Source organism: Myiozetetes cayanensis, unplaced genomic scaffold (genome assembly GCF_022539395.1).
Source record: "Myiozetetes cayanensis isolate MyiCay16 unplaced genomic scaffold, myiCay2020 scf6-25, whole genome shotgun sequence".
Taxonomy (NCBI): Eukaryota; Metazoa; Chordata; class Aves; order Passeriformes; family Tyrannidae; genus Myiozetetes; species Myiozetetes cayanensis.
Genome location: NW_026087853.1, coordinates 34,461,219 through 34,476,600, shown reverse-complemented (window position 1 = coordinate 34,476,600; position 15,382 = coordinate 34,461,219). Strand labels below are relative to the sequence as shown.

The following is a 15,382-nucleotide window of genomic DNA, read 5'->3' as shown; positions in this document are numbered from 1 at the left end:
GATTTCAGGGAGCCTCTGAATATTTTCCATTTAATTGGATAAATTTTCATTATAATTGCGAAACTTTATGAGCCATTAGGAGCTTAGGTGGGCTTCCACTGTTTAATTTACTTAGTTTAGTACACACATGCTAACTACAGGTGCAGGCACTGCAAAGCACATTTCATAGAGTAATCTCTTTTTAATTCACTTAAATAAAAATTCCTCTATTATTCCTCTAGTAGGAACCAGCTCTTATCACATCCCTCATGTTCAACACAGTTTTGCTTAAAAAGCGATGTCACTGAAGAGCATGCCTATCCCTACCTTCATCTCAGTGATTCCCTAGCAAATGTGCATAACTTACAAGTACCTAAGTAAAGAAGCTGCCTTTCTCAATCCAATTTGAGCTTGTTCTTCACCTATTTATACTTTTCTACCAGAATTAAATATCCTGCAAGTCAAACTGTGCCTTGATTTGCCTCTGAGAAATCCACCTCTTAAAACACTGTCTTGAGAAGTCCAGGTACTTCTCATAGGGTTTCATATATGTGAAAATGGGAGGAGGAACTGGCCCTACAAGCCCAGTATGAACACAGACATGAACAGCCACGTGCCACAGATGCAAACACAGCTCCTTCTCCACAGCTGTGCCAGACTAAGAAGAGATAAGCACTGAGAGTTACCCCACAAAATAAAGGATACTTTCATATTAAAATAGGAATGACTTTTCTAAAAATAAACTCTAGAGTTGCAAAGGGGTGAGAAACAAAAGTCCTGCAAGGGTTCTTTTTTTTTTGAATGTTTCTTTTGTTTTTTTTGCAATATGACAGCATCCTCATTTCCATCTAGTTTTCTGCAGCAGCAGAGGAGCATGTGCAAAAGTTTCAGTGGCCAGCAGACAGGCAAGGCAGCACAGCAGGTCAAGAAGGGGAGAGGATGGATGCACAGAAAGAGGATCAGCCTTTGCACTTCCCTGCCCGCTCTCTGTCTCTAGAAATGCCACACTGGAGATAGGGAAAGAAAGGAAAATCGTGCAGATGGGGACACTCACCTTTCTGCTACTTTGGACATCTTTAAACAATGTCTCTCTATCTGCATATTCAGAAAAATGATCTGAGGAGAGAGTTGACAAGGACATTAACAATCCATGAGTTCTACAGCAAGCATTGACAGTATACTAACATGCTATTGATTTTTCTTTCCAAAAGCTTGAAAGTAACTCAGAAGGAAATGGGACCCTTCCTTAGGTATCACAAGCAGCTTATTAACTGCTTCCTATAGGAGTCTCTATTTCCAAAGGCAAAGCTCCAGGGGAAGCTTCAGAAGACATAATTAAAAGTAGGAAATACACATATTTGGGGCTGAGGTTCCTAGACTACTCAGGGTGCAATATGATCCCTTTGTTACAATCACACTCCTCTCTCCCATTTCTCTAACTGACCAGCACCACGCAATCAGTTTTATAGCACACTTGCACTCTGCTATGAACTAGTTCTTCAGTCTATGATAGAAAAAAGCTCAATAAATTTAGTGTTCTGGTTTAGTTCAGAAGACCACCTGAAAACTGTTTGCCTAATAAACATGTTTAAAGCTGGCTTTACTAAAATGTTGACCCAGTAATTCCTGTTTATCCTTCAGTGAAGACTGCTTATTGAAGGAAAGTAATTCTGAGGGAGAGCTCTCTGTGCCAGGGCAAGGATGTGTGAGCTGGTTGGCCATTCTTTGGCATGATTGTGCAAGTAACTTTTTCCCAGTTTGCTAAAAGCTCTGACTGTACAGTCTAATAGTTATGCTCTGAACGATGCCTTTCCTCACCACCAGTTCCAAGCCTGTGCCTAACCATGCTGGCTTCTTCCCTAGCCTTTGTCACTGCTCACTTTTCAGACATCCTCAGTGAACTGGAAACTAATCTGTCTACTGGTCCACAGACAGAGTAACAGTAGATTCAAAGGTCAGTATTACTCATAATACATATCATCACAGAACTGCACTGCTCAATGGATACTTATTACTTTACATAAGTGAAAATCAAGGACAGGTAAAGCATACGGTTGGTTTTGCTGATATCTCCATAATTTTATATGCTTTTTTCCCAGGTAACAGTTCTCAGAAGAGTTGCCATACAGCCACCTACTTACTTGCTTCCGGAAGTCTTCCTTTGTAGTTTTGCGTACCGGCTGGGAGGGCATGTGTACAGGGCTTTGGGGCTGAGACTCCTCTGTAACCCCATACACCGACTGTGAGGAACCAATAAACATACAGAAGGGATTACAGCATTTTTCTCTGTTATGCAGTGAGGAACGGTGCAATATGCAAAGCAGTAATAAGCCAGCGATTTCCTACTGTTTATACCCACACAGGTCAATAATCATCCAGCCTGGAGCAAAATTTACAGATCAGACCACACTTGCAGATGCCTGTAGGCATGTTGAGAAAAGAGTTTGTTTTAAATGTTAAAATACTGATAATTTTTAGGAGCTCCAAAGGCTGTGTGTGTCAACACTTGCAGGACAAACACTGGGAGTATGTTCATTGTGATGAACCAAGTGACAAAAGGAAGTAATAGGAAAAGGGCTAAGTTGCGCCAGGGGATGTTTAAATTGGGTATCTAGAAAAATGTCTTCATTGAAAGGGTTATCAAGCACTAGAATAGGCTGCCCTGTTGAGTCAATATTCCTGGAGGTATTTCAGAGATGTAGATGTGGTGCTTAGGGACGTGGTTTAGTGGTGGACTTGGCAGAGCTGGGTTAAGGTTTTGAGTCACTGATCTTAAAGATCTTCTTCAACCTAAATGATTCTATGACTTTACATATACAGAAGAACTTAAATTTGCTGGAAGTCAAAGACACTCAAGTTGCTAGTGATCCAGCCTTTGAAATGATTAAGGCAGGTAAACAGTTCATTATCTGTGCCCAGATAATTTCAGAAAATGGGACTTAGGTATTTTTGCCAATTGCTTTTAATTTTATGGGAGCGCAGAGTCATCAGACATCGCAGACACAGAGTTCCTTAATGCCCTTTTCAGTTCTACCCATCACCCAGTCTATACCACTCTGCTGGTAAAACTGGAATAATATATTCATAAAGTAAAACAAATACAACTGATATTATCAAAACACTTTTTTTTGGGGTTCCTGTTGGGTAAATCTGATATACTGTAGATGTCAAGTATGACTTATATTAAAACATAACCAAAACCAATGAATCAAAAAAACCCCAAACAAGCAAAAACCAAAACCAAGAACTCAAACTGACCTTTTTCACTTTCTGTGGATTTTTCATACGGCGACACTTTCTAATGTCCATTTCTGTGGTGTTCACACAACCTGGCTGCAAAGAGATGGTAATTGTGTTACTCCTCTGTTTACAACCTTCATGCTACCTTATCTTTCTAAAATACACAATTAGATCTTGTCTAAAACTGTTTTCTGAGGTTTGTGTCCCATATATTATTCTTGCTGAATAAGAGACTGCACATACCCAAGGCTGCCATCTCTGCATCCAATCCACTTTACTCCTAACCTTGGCACTGAAAGGAAATAGCTAAGAGGGGAGCTTTTTTTTTAGGAAGTCTGAGCCAAACTGGGTAAGCTGCTTTTCTTTCATAAGCACAGTAAATAATTTTCCAAACTTCATGTATTTCCAAATCAATAGTTTCATACATGCACAAGCCCAGAATGTCTAAAATAATCTTGTAGACATTTGGTGTGTTTTGAACTGCGAGGAAAATCCACGTGGTGACTTTAAAGGCGATGTCTTCGTGCATACCACAGTGTTTACTAGTATTAAAACTTTCCTGTCAAAACCTGGAAAGTCTCAACATTTAAAAGAGCTTTACCACAGGCCTGTGCACATCCCAGAATGCTCTTTCCTGGCTGTCCAAAATCTTTCTTTCCGTTTTATCCTTTTTCCTGTCAATTCTGAAAAAAAAAGCATAAATGTATGAATCAATGTAGTAGTCATACTTTCCTCTTTGATACAGTTCCTAGATGGGGATTTTAACTCCGTGACAAAAAAAATTCAGGAATTCAGCTTTTTTTTTTTGTACAGCAATGTCACGCTCGCACTTGCAAGGCCACAAGCCATGAACAAAATAATGCTGATGTTTACTCCAATATGGGTCAAAAGAGATTCTCCTGTTAATGTCAAAAATTTAACACCTGTTTTTTCATCTGTTGAGGAAAACAATCTTTCCTGATACTCTGTTCCCAGAGTTCTCTAGCTTGATTTGACAGGTTAGAGAAGTTTGTGGCTTTGTCTGTGTGAGGAGACCCACCAGAACCTGTTTGCTCCAGGTGAGGCTCTTGGCTGGTGCTGGACTGAGGTCCTCATCAGGAGACCCCATTGCACCCTGGTGCCCCAGCAGCACCACTGGCATGACTACAAACTGCAGAGGATGCTGCAGCAGTGGAATGCCCAGCAGCAACAACATGGTTAGCACTTGTGGCCACTCCTCCTTAGAGCTTTCAACACAAAGACTGGCTTTGCCTGTGTACCCCAGTACTGGCAGAGCAAGGGGTGACAAGCACAGGTGACCAGAGCTGAGCTTGCTGCATGGCCTGTGCAAGCCAGCACCCACCCAAGAGAGACACGCCTGGGCTGGCACAACAGTAATTCGGTAGTTTCAGTCCTTATGCAGCCAGTGAATCAACTCACTCAAAGGCCACAAGAAATTGTTCACAGCAACTGTTTCCCTATCTCTTGGCAGCAGTGAGCAAGTCACATTTGGCACCTCACTTCTGTGTGCAGCTCTAAACACGAGCACAGCAAAGTCACCACCAGCTTGCACGATCTACCTGCATAGAGACTTGGAGGAAGCACATGGAAGAAGGAACAGCCTCCACTTCCAGAGCAGGATTGAGAAAAGCTCACAGCATCCCTGTGCTGGGTTGCCAGATTGCTGCCACCCAGGAAAATCAAAGCAGTGAGGAAAAAAACCCACGCCAGCTGCCACCAGGTTCTCTCCCACCTGTTTTGTTTCTGGAGGGGCAGTGACCCTTAGCTAAGTCTGTGCTAGAAATGTATCAAGAGGATAGGAAGCAGGGGACTAAAACTGATGTTTCTGAATACTACTCCCCACAAAGAGAGCCCAAGTCCTCCACAGTTTGGCATCACTCGCTGAATTACCCCTTTGCAAGGCTGAGGTGAGAAAAAAGTTCTGCACAAGCTCTCTGTCCTCTCACAGAGACAGAGCAGCCACCAGACAGCAGTCGTTGTACTGCACTGAGGATACCCAGCCCAAAACTACTTCTTCTGAGTGAGTCCCTCACACCTGGCCGAAGGAGAAGGTGAAGTCTTCTGCCAGCCTTAAATCACACAGTACATACAAACTGCAGGGACTCTTCGGAGGCTTCATGAATTCTCTTCATGAATTCAATTCACTGGTACTTTGTGCTCAACCCAGACTGTCAACTCTTATATCCAAACTTACTGATAACTCAGTATTTCACATTTTAAACTATGAAGACCCAAAACAGCTAGATGTTCTGTGGCTGTGGTTTTTGAGCAATCTAGGTATAGCAGTGGGAATATGTGTGCAAACAAAGACATTGAAGGCAATGCAAAAGTTGGTAAGCAGGAGGAATGTTTTCAGGTTTTTTTTGTTTTGTTACTATTTTTTTTCTTTTTTAGTTAACTTAGGGCTGTGAATTCACTGTGAACTCCACCCCTTCCTTTTTGGAAACCTGAAGACTGAACCGTGACATGAACTGGAAACCAAGAAGCTGAAACTAGCCAGCAAAAAAAGTTGATAGTTGCCAGTTCACACTTATGTTTCAAAGAAAATAGGATGGAGAAAAGATGAATAAGCAACGGTGATCACAAAGAATCTGATATTTACATTTCTTTCTTAGCTAATAATTATATGTTTTAGACAGAATGCAGAATTTCGCCTTGACTTAAGAATTTTCATCTTGGCAATAGCCTTTAAACAACTGAAAGTACAATTGCTATCAAAACTTCTAATTTTCTCTTCCAAACAGAACACTGGTATTCTGGTTGAAAAAAATCCCTTAACTACCTTGTAATTTAAAAGATAACTATCATGTATTTAAATGGTACACAATTATAATGTTACTAAGCAAAGAATTAATCAAAATTCCAAAAGTTTAATCAAAGATAGAGATGTATACCTCAAGCCACACCCTCAAGAAATTATATTCCTTAACTTTCTAGCATCTAATGCTGGAAGTGCAAATTCCTTCCAGTGGTACAGAGAGTCAGTACTGGTGTTCTCACGTGCCATCTTCACCAGCCCTTCCATTTTATAGGTGACAACTACATGCACAAAATGGACACTCGGGAGTTTTAGGTACTAGTTTGTTGACACTAGTAGGCAAACCCTGGACCATACCCATTTTCCAGCAATAATAAAAATATGTGCAAATTACTAAGAGGCTTCAAACTGCTTCCATAAGGGAAGATGAGAAGAAAAGTAAATTTCAATTATGAGCAGAGGATAGGAAAAACCCCAATACTAAATATGAGTAAGTTTCATGTAAGTGGTACCCAATTCTCTATGCTAATTTAGTAGCAAGAGTTGAACTACAGAGTAAAGATACAACAGAGCCAACTAGGGATTACTATAAATGAGAAAATCAAATTCAGTCTGCTGTAAATATCACCCTTATAATCACACTGAAGTGACAGTAATTTTTGACTCAGAAATATCCTACAAGCGTAGAGTAACACAGACAGATGACAAAATTCTGTTCTTTCCATTTATACAAAACAAAAATACTATACAAATGTAGAAGCAGAATGGGCACATGAACAGCCCAAGCTCCCATGATGAATCCAAGCCTGGGAGCTCCTGACCAACATTTACATGTACAGATAATTAAACCACATTTAAGATTCTGGCACAGACCTTCAGAATTGGCTCTCTACTCTTTCCACTCTGCCAGTGATTAAAATTCACAAACACCTTCTGAGCTTAGTCACAGTAAAGATTTTGACAAAGAAATTTTATTTGTACAGAATCCCCTTCCCTTCACAGCTCTAAATACTGGTGCAGTTCAGTGCTCTGGGATTACTCACTTCACTTGGGCCTCTGCTTGCATGAAGATGAATTCCCACTTTCTTGCAAATGCTCTCTGAAGTCTTGCTAAGTTTTCCTGACAAAATATGAAAATAGTAAGAACAACAAATCTCTGTGATTACAACAATTACTTGAGAGCACAGTTAGCATGGTGGGTATTTATTTTATTCTTTTTTTTTTTTAAGCTGTAACACTTAAGACATGGAAGTCAGTGTTGGTTTCAGGTGAGCTACTTGCAGGCCAAGCAAGGCTGTAACGTATCTTTTCGGGCTGCAGTCCAAAGGACCCTGTCAGGGATAACTAATGGAGTGTGATGAAGACAGTTTGAGCTCTACTATGAAAAAAATGGACTTGTTCCCAAAAGATAACACTGAGCAGCTTTGTGAAGCTGACAACTTTTCATTTCTGATAGCAGATGGCTGCCACCTGCACATTTCCGTCTCATCCTCACTTTCCCTTCCTCACCCCACTGCTCTCTTCTCTTCAGGCTTTTGTTAAGGTGCAAAGCCTGAGCATCCCTTGCTCAGTCCTGGTCACTGCTGAGAGCATTACACAGCAGCACAGCACTGAAGGCTGGGGACTGTCAGCATCATTCACAAAAGGAAACAGCTTGTTTGACTGAATAGTGAACACAGTTACCACAAAGACTGGGTCCACATGCAGTCTTGCTTTACATCTGAGGTAAGAGCTCTGGTCCAGACCCATTACAGAGAGTGTAGTGATCTGAACACTTGGATGTGGATATGACTTTGTCACAGTTCAAGGTTAAACTCAGGGCATGGCCAGAATTTCACGCTTAAATGGCACCCTGAGTTCACATATCCACACCCACCCCAACAAGGAGCCCTGTGAAACCATTAACCTGACACTCTTCTCCATTACAGCTGGTTTAACTATTGCAAATTTACACTGAAATGGAACACTTGTAGTGCTGCTGTTGTTCTTTTCATACTTAACACTTTATTTCAAGAAACTGCTTAGGCACATGCATTTCAATACAAAAAGAAATCTTCCTATTATTTACTTTAAACTCTTGTATAACACAAGGCATAAAGCTAGGCCCTGTTACCACAAAAGCCATGTAACAGTTCCAGTCTGTACACATGGAGGAAAACAGTTAAGTAAATGATTTACAGCTGTGCTGAACTATGATGATTTCCTTAACTGTGGCTACAAGGAAGAACTACTTGTAATTATCTATAACATCAATTTTTGTGGGTGGGTTTTTTTTTTAATTTTGTTTTAAATTTTGTTCACATGAGCTCCCTGGAGTAAATATGCTGAAGCCAATGAAACATCACCAATTGAAGCAATATTTGTATCAGGTTTATGTTTGACCAATTATAAACAAAACCCCTGTTCTATCCAGTATAAATGGGGGTGGGGGGTTTCCTATAAATGCTGCAAGCAGAACCTAAAAATGAGATGTCCCCTGAGATGCTTTGTAGAGATTCTCTTTCAAAGCTCCAGGTCATTGCTGATACCTACGGAGAAGCATCTTCATGCTGCATCTCCAAAAATGTGTACTAAATGTACAGGGCTGCTTCTCACTCCTGCAAGCTTGTTTCTCTCAATTGTGCTTAGCTTACATCTCCATTGCTGGATGTGCTTCAGCTCCCATAATGAATAGGAAGAGTCGGTGCCATTCTTATCTGAATGTCTCTAATTAAGAGAACAAAGTTTGAATGCAGAAGTAATCTCTAATTGTGCAATGCAATATTCACAAGAAAAATGAGAGGCTGCCAAGATCTAATTATTTACCATCACTGGAGTACTGCTACTCTCAGTAGGCAACAATGTGCAAAAGTACTTAGCCATAGCCTCGCTGCATGTGTGTGGGAGTATGTGCACCACTGAACAGCCTTTTGTTGCCTTATGATAGATCTTTAGAGCACTTAGAGTTAATTGGTTGGATGTGAGCAATTTTAATGATTTTAATAATGAAATCAGTAATATGCAGAAGAGAAAACTCAGCAAAAGGACATGTAAGTGCAAGCAGGTTATTATATTCCTTCCTTTATGCCTGTTCAAGATTAGAACTCTTGGGAACTCTGGATGCACTTCCAGGGTGGACTAGATAAGTGGCAATTTTTGCATGCTCTGCACTGAAAGAACCAAATGGCATGTGTATGTCTCTCTACGCGCATAAAAGTCCCAAAATGTAGAGGGCAAGGAATAAAGAAAAACTCCATTCTTCGGAAAAAGTCCACTCTTAAGATATATGCTATATGTTTTCACTGTAAGAAATATGACCATAGAAGTCCACTAGAACCAGCTTTGTAAACAAACCCTCCAATGAAAAACTCCAAATATGAATTTCAGCTGTTACACTGTTGAGCTAGTAAACAGGAAAAATGTCAATATGATAGAACAAAAAGTTTAGCTGCTCAGTGTTACGCTACTCGTGTTCAAAGAAATACACAGCCCCAGCCCCTCCTGTCTGCATCTTCCCACTCCTCTCTGCCCAACCCCCCGCGCAGTCTGACACAGAGGTTTGGGATATTTTTATTGATAATAATTTCATATTAGAGAACACATTCTGAATAAGCCTGAGTAATTTTTTTTATATGGCATATTGAAAACATTCCAAGTCTAATATCTGAAAACTTTTGTAACTATATGGGTCATGAACAATTTAATTGGCCAATGGTGCAACTGAAAATCCATCATTTCCATGTGTTAAAATCTGCTGTATAAACCAGGATTTCTTAACCAGAAACAGGACACCAAGTTAAACTTCTGTGTAATTTCCCCCATCTTGGAAGGCTGGCTATACAGCAGATGCTTTTATTTGAGACACTGCAAAGCTGGGGATGTTCATCAATCATGTTCCTGATGGTGTCTCTGTATCAACCTTCACACAATTCTGTCAACTAAGAAAAAGACACAGTAAAGGCTGACCCCAAAGCACAAAATGGCAGCATTCAATTGGCAAGCAAAGCCATCCCTGCAACCCCCAGTTTTAAATTCTAGCAGCAGTGTACCTACGGCTTCATAATCCGCCAGCTCCAGCCTAGCTTTGTTCTGCATGGTCCGTTTGCAAAGATAGATGGCTAAAGGGAGAAACAGAACGGAAAACAATTACAGACAGATTATTAGTACTAGATCTTATAAAAAAAGAAGGAAAAAAGTGGTCCATAGATTGTTCAGTTTCATCAGAAAGCAACACGAGTCAAGGAATTAGAAGGCTGAACACCCAGCTAACATCACCCACTAGTAATCTCAGAGGCCCTAAACATCTTGGACATCTCATTTAAAAGTGCTGAGAGCAGATGCCAGGACCTAACAAGATGTCCAAAAAAGGCACAGTTGCTTCTAGGGCTCGTAAAAGATACAGAATTAGTAACCTGTTCCTCTCAGGACTTTGGGAATATGCCTGCACTTCTTTTCCGCTGTTGTAAGAAAAAAATAAAAATAAGAATAAAGGACACTGAAATGAAAACATAAATATGGGCCAGACCTTAAAGGTATATACTGGCATTTTTTAATATGCTCCATCCACTTACTCTGCACATTTCAAACGGTTAAGAGAAGCCTTGTCACGTTTCACCACAGGTAGATGCTGCTGAAACTCATGTGGTTTGGGATTTTGAGAGTCAAGATGAGCCCAAGTGCACAAGACCAAACCAGCCCCAGGTTGCCTTCTGGGAAAGCCTCACCTGGATCTGCTAAACTCACTCCACTTGCATTACAGGCTGAAACACGAGGCCCACAGCACACCCTGGGTATATAGTTAGGTCTCAACTATACAATAGAGACCTAGTGCTACTCACGTAATTCTATTCTATGCTATTTCTATCATTTTAACATTCATACAGTGAGCCAATATTATGCATGGTAACCAGAGCCAACCAGTTCATTTATATTTATACATCTCAAGGGCAGTTTTTGCTGTAAGCCCTTTACAACACCAAATAAAGTAGAGTCAGTCGTTTCACAGTATTGTTTCATACCAGGCAGTGACCTGCCATTAACAAGCTAGTTTCTGTACTGTAAGTGGACACATGCAAATAAAAAAAAGTATGAAGTGCTGCTGGGATTTCAGTTTTATTTGGGTCCACTGCTAGTTTGGGATTAATTCCTGTGAAGACTCCATCTGTACAGACCTCTGATATGCAAAGTCTGATTATAAGCATATGTTAGAGGTTTCTGGGACAGATGCAAATCTGATACTACAGGACTCAGAGCTAATGCAGTTGAAGCTTGTCCAGCTGCGGGTCAGCTCATATAGGGCTTTATTTTGGGGTGTACTGCTCCACTCAATACCACTGCAGCACAATAATCTGACTGCAAAAAGGATTATTTATCTGATATTGCAGGGGAAAAAAGAAACTTCCCTTTTCACATCATTATTCCAGTATTTACAGAATACGTATTTGGCACAGTTCACACAGCAATATACGATGACTGTAAAATCTGGAAATTATTTTGCATATACTGAACAGCATCATGTTTTGTCCAAAGCAGTTCCCTCACTGGGATAAACATGTAAGTCTGTGCTAGCTTCCCTGCAGATGAGGACTGCAAATGAAATATCATATGACACACACCATAGCAGGCTACTTCTTTCCCCAGCAAACGATTTCCAGAATCCATAATGATGATTAATTATAACCCAGGAAAGAAAAAAACCAAACTGATTATTCAGGGAGGCGTTCTAAACCAATCTTAGGTAATGAGATAAAAGAAGGACTTCCAGAAGCTCTTGTTTTATGAGTGCACACATGGATACACTTCCTCTTCCAAAGCCACACCAGGATACAATAATTAATTTTATCATTTAACTGTGAAAGTAGTGGAGTCCTAGAAGAGACAGCAATATTGCATGCAGACAGCTAAAGATAACAATGCTGACATATTTTCTTTATGTATTATCACTGTCTGCAGGCACTCACATGCTTAACACACCATGTTGCAGTTTATTAGCTCATAAACCATGTTCAGTCTTCTCTTTTACCCTATCATCTGCTAATCTTAAAAAATTTGGAAAAATAAGTCCGATGTCATATATCAGAGAACTTTTAACTATTTTAACTATGGGTCACCAATGGTTACGTACTGGTTTATTGAGCAGTGAGATGAGTGCCCAGATTTTATTGATGAACACATCAGATTCAGCTACAGATCAGTTATACTCTCTCACAAAAGCAATATTGGTATTATTTAAGATTCCCAAGAACCACTATTCTGCTTGCCAAAAATCCTGTTGAAATGCACAGAGCTGTGGGAGAATGAAGGCAACAATAGGTAAAACTCTGGCCCCACTGAGCTCGATGGCTACAGCTCCATGGGCTTGAGACACTCCAGGATTTCAATTCATGTATTTGAGATGGGCACATATCTGCCTCTAATGCTGCCATCTGACAACTACATGGATGAAGGATTTAGATGGCAAACAGTAATTATTTTAGAGGACATTTTTTCTCATCACAAACTTTCTGTACTAATTTTCTACAGTGAAATGATTATACTCACCGTAATCTGTGTTTTCTGGTTCCCAGCAATTTGAGGGCCAAAAGTATGGTGCCTAAGAAAAAACATAAACATTTTTATAATTTAAGAGATGAAAAGCAATTCAAATGCAGAAAAACATTACAAGTACAAAAAGAAGAATCACAAAGTCTACCACCCAGTCTCTGCCCTCAGGGGAAAACACTGCTGCAGATCTCAGTATTAGTGAGGATGCTTTGCCAGAAAGGTATGGCCTTTAACATTCCTCACTGCAGGTAAATAGAGATGCTGTAATACAAGCATCTCTTCAGGAGAATGTCCAGTGTCCTGATGAAATTTTAGACACTGTTGCCAGCTCAATGTGGACCTCTTATCCTCTATCCTCTATCTTTCCCCAGAAATTCACATTCTGAGTTTTTATTTCTTTTTAAAGCATGGCAAACCTCATGGCCTTACCTATATGCTACATAGCACTTGCTTTTTTGGAGCAGCTACCAGTGTGGCTGGCAGACTAAAAAACAATTTACTTTTTAATTATAGCAGATGGCAGAGGTCAAAACTTAGCTGTTTAGAGTCATCCCAAAAGCAGAAGTCCTGCTAAGCTTACTGCTTTTGTTTTCTATCCAGGTCTGCTTATTGCCATTGCTACAATTAATCACAAGATATTACTGTATGTGGCTGTATTTCAGATTTAACATAAATGAAAAATAATGTCCTGGTGATCACACAAATTACAGAACACTGCTTTGCATTGCTGATGTAACGCCACAAATGGGCACAGGACATTAACACAGAGACTATTTCTTGCACCAAAGTACAGTGAGAAAACAGAGTATTCAAACAATATGCGGTTTAATGCTTCTCAATTATATACATCTTATGAACTTCAGAATATGAAAAGCTACTGTTAAAGCAGGGACTAATGTTGAGGTAAAAAGCAGCAAGACAAGAGTAATGGAAAGGAAACATGATTCTATCAGGTTATTTTTGCAGAAAACATCTGAGGACGTCTGTTGCAGGAAATGACAACAAGCAAGGAATATGCAAAAGTTGTAAGAAAAGATAAGGAAAAAAGTCAACAAGCAGTCAGTTTGATGATGTGGTTTACACAGACTTAAAACAAGAAAAGGAAATTAAATTATATTAAAATGTAGCTCCTAAGAGCTGCACAGGAAAACTTCTTACAGTGTCATCCTTTTAAGAAAGAGAAAAATACAGCTAAATGGGCAATCAGTATTGCCCCTGCTTCTGTCACATCTAACACAACAGGAAAGCAGGACATTTCTAAAAGGAAAGGAATTGTAATGAAAAATATGTGTCTGAATGATGTGTGGTAAGCAGAAGGCGGGGTGAGATAAGAGGAAGTCTGTGATCTCCTGGGCTTCTTGGTTCACCATGATATTTGTCACATGATAACACAATACCACATTAGTAGGACAGTGAGAACAAGCAGCAGCAACATCAGATGCAAAGTGCAGGACCAGCTTTTCAAATAAAAGCTAAAAAGGAGGAAAAAAATGTAAAGGAAGAACAGCAGGGTGAACAGAAAAGAGGTCACAGGAAAGAAAAGGGATCTGTCTGAGATCATGTAACAGAAAAGCACAAATACAGACAGCAGGATTAGGCAGTAGGACTCCAGGTTTGGACTTACCACTTCTACAGTTATACAATCTGTCCAAAAGGAGTTGTTGCAGCACAAGCACTCAGTTATCTAAGAAGCTGACAGTGGCAGACTTTGGACAGGGCATAGAACTCAAGCACAGGATGCTTTAAAAATTCAGCACATCTGGAGGCACAGGGACACTGAGTGATACAGATGTCCCAGTTTAGGTGACTGCCAAGGTTACACATCTTTTGTAAAAGAGCCAAAGACTGAAGCTTGCCCCCTCCCACACCAATCTGCAAGCAAGAGAGGGTAAGACTTTGAATTTTCTGCTGTGCCAAAGCTTGGATGTCCAACTCCTAATTTGCTTTAGTGTATTTTGCACAGAAGAATGGCTACTCAATTCTGTGCCAGAGTTAGAGCCTGAAAGTCATTTTCTTTCTTCTGGCTTAGTTCAAATCTGAGTACAACAGCCCTGAAATAACATATCAAAAATAAGCACAGGACAAACCCATTAATTTATGTAAAAATTGTAGGTAAGAAAGTAGAAGAGTGTAATTTGGGATTCTAAAGCAGATCTTTCTGAAAAGACTTCATAACTTCCTAAGGCCTGTACCAAGATAGGCTCAAGAGACCTAGTGGCTGCTCAGGAATAAAGGGTGGGTGATTTCAGCTGAATTACCTCAGGGACAGTGGAAGGGACCACAAGGGAGTCAGAGGGCTCACCAACCTGAAAACGATAGAACGTCCCATCATCTTTCAGGGTAAGGACATGGTCTGAGATTGGAAAGACATAACCTTGTGCAGCGATGAGACTTCCCAAGTGTATTGCTTCCCCTGTGAAAGAGAGAAAACCGTAGGGATGTGTCAGGAAGACGTGCACTGCACATTTCTCTGCTTCCAACAGCAACTCTGGTGATGACTCGTGAAATCTGGTGCCCACGTGCCTCTCTGCACCCACACCCCATTCTTACTACTTCCAACCAAACCATGCAAAGCAGGAGTGCAGAATTCAGCTGTACAGTACAGATGAAGCACCACTCAAAAGTTTAACCTGCTTGTTTTGTGTTCACAAAATGTCACACACTAGTTCAGCTCTAGAACATGAAATTAATTTCAAAGCACATTATCCACCACAGGTGACAGCTGACAAGAAGCCTGTTCCATGAGTGAACCTCCCTTGCCTCTACCAAATCCAAGAGACACCTGCAACATCAGGTCATTAGCAGGATATTTATTCATAACGACACATCCTGACACTGTAGCATTGCCACTTGTTAGAGAAAAAATGGTGCAGAGGCAAAGGG

General features: G+C 40.3%; 1 protein-coding gene across 6 annotated transcripts in view; it reads right to left on the bottom strand.

Annotated features, from left to right (window-relative positions):
- RGS6 (regulator of G protein signaling 6) overlaps positions 1 to 15,382 on the bottom strand; it is a 278,005-nt gene that overhangs the window by 64,907 nt on the left and 197,716 nt on the right. For all 6 annotated transcript variants that reach the window (XM_050336209.1, XM_050336207.1, XM_050336210.1 and 3 more), the window contains 8 exons: positions 14,806 to 14,912; positions 12,497 to 12,548; positions 10,010 to 10,074; positions 7,021 to 7,097; positions 3,821 to 3,902; positions 3,238 to 3,312; positions 2,121 to 2,219; positions 1,034 to 1,095 (listed from right to left, as the gene is read on the bottom strand). In XM_050336209.1, the coding sequence (XP_050192166.1) occupies positions 1,034 to 1,095; positions 2,121 to 2,219; positions 3,238 to 3,312; positions 3,821 to 3,902; positions 7,021 to 7,097; positions 10,010 to 10,074; positions 12,497 to 12,548; positions 14,806 to 14,912 (619 nt within the window). The remainder of the gene's footprint in view (positions 1 to 1,033; positions 1,096 to 2,120; positions 2,220 to 3,237; positions 3,313 to 3,820; positions 3,903 to 7,020; positions 7,098 to 10,009; positions 10,075 to 12,496; positions 12,549 to 14,805; positions 14,913 to 15,382) is intronic.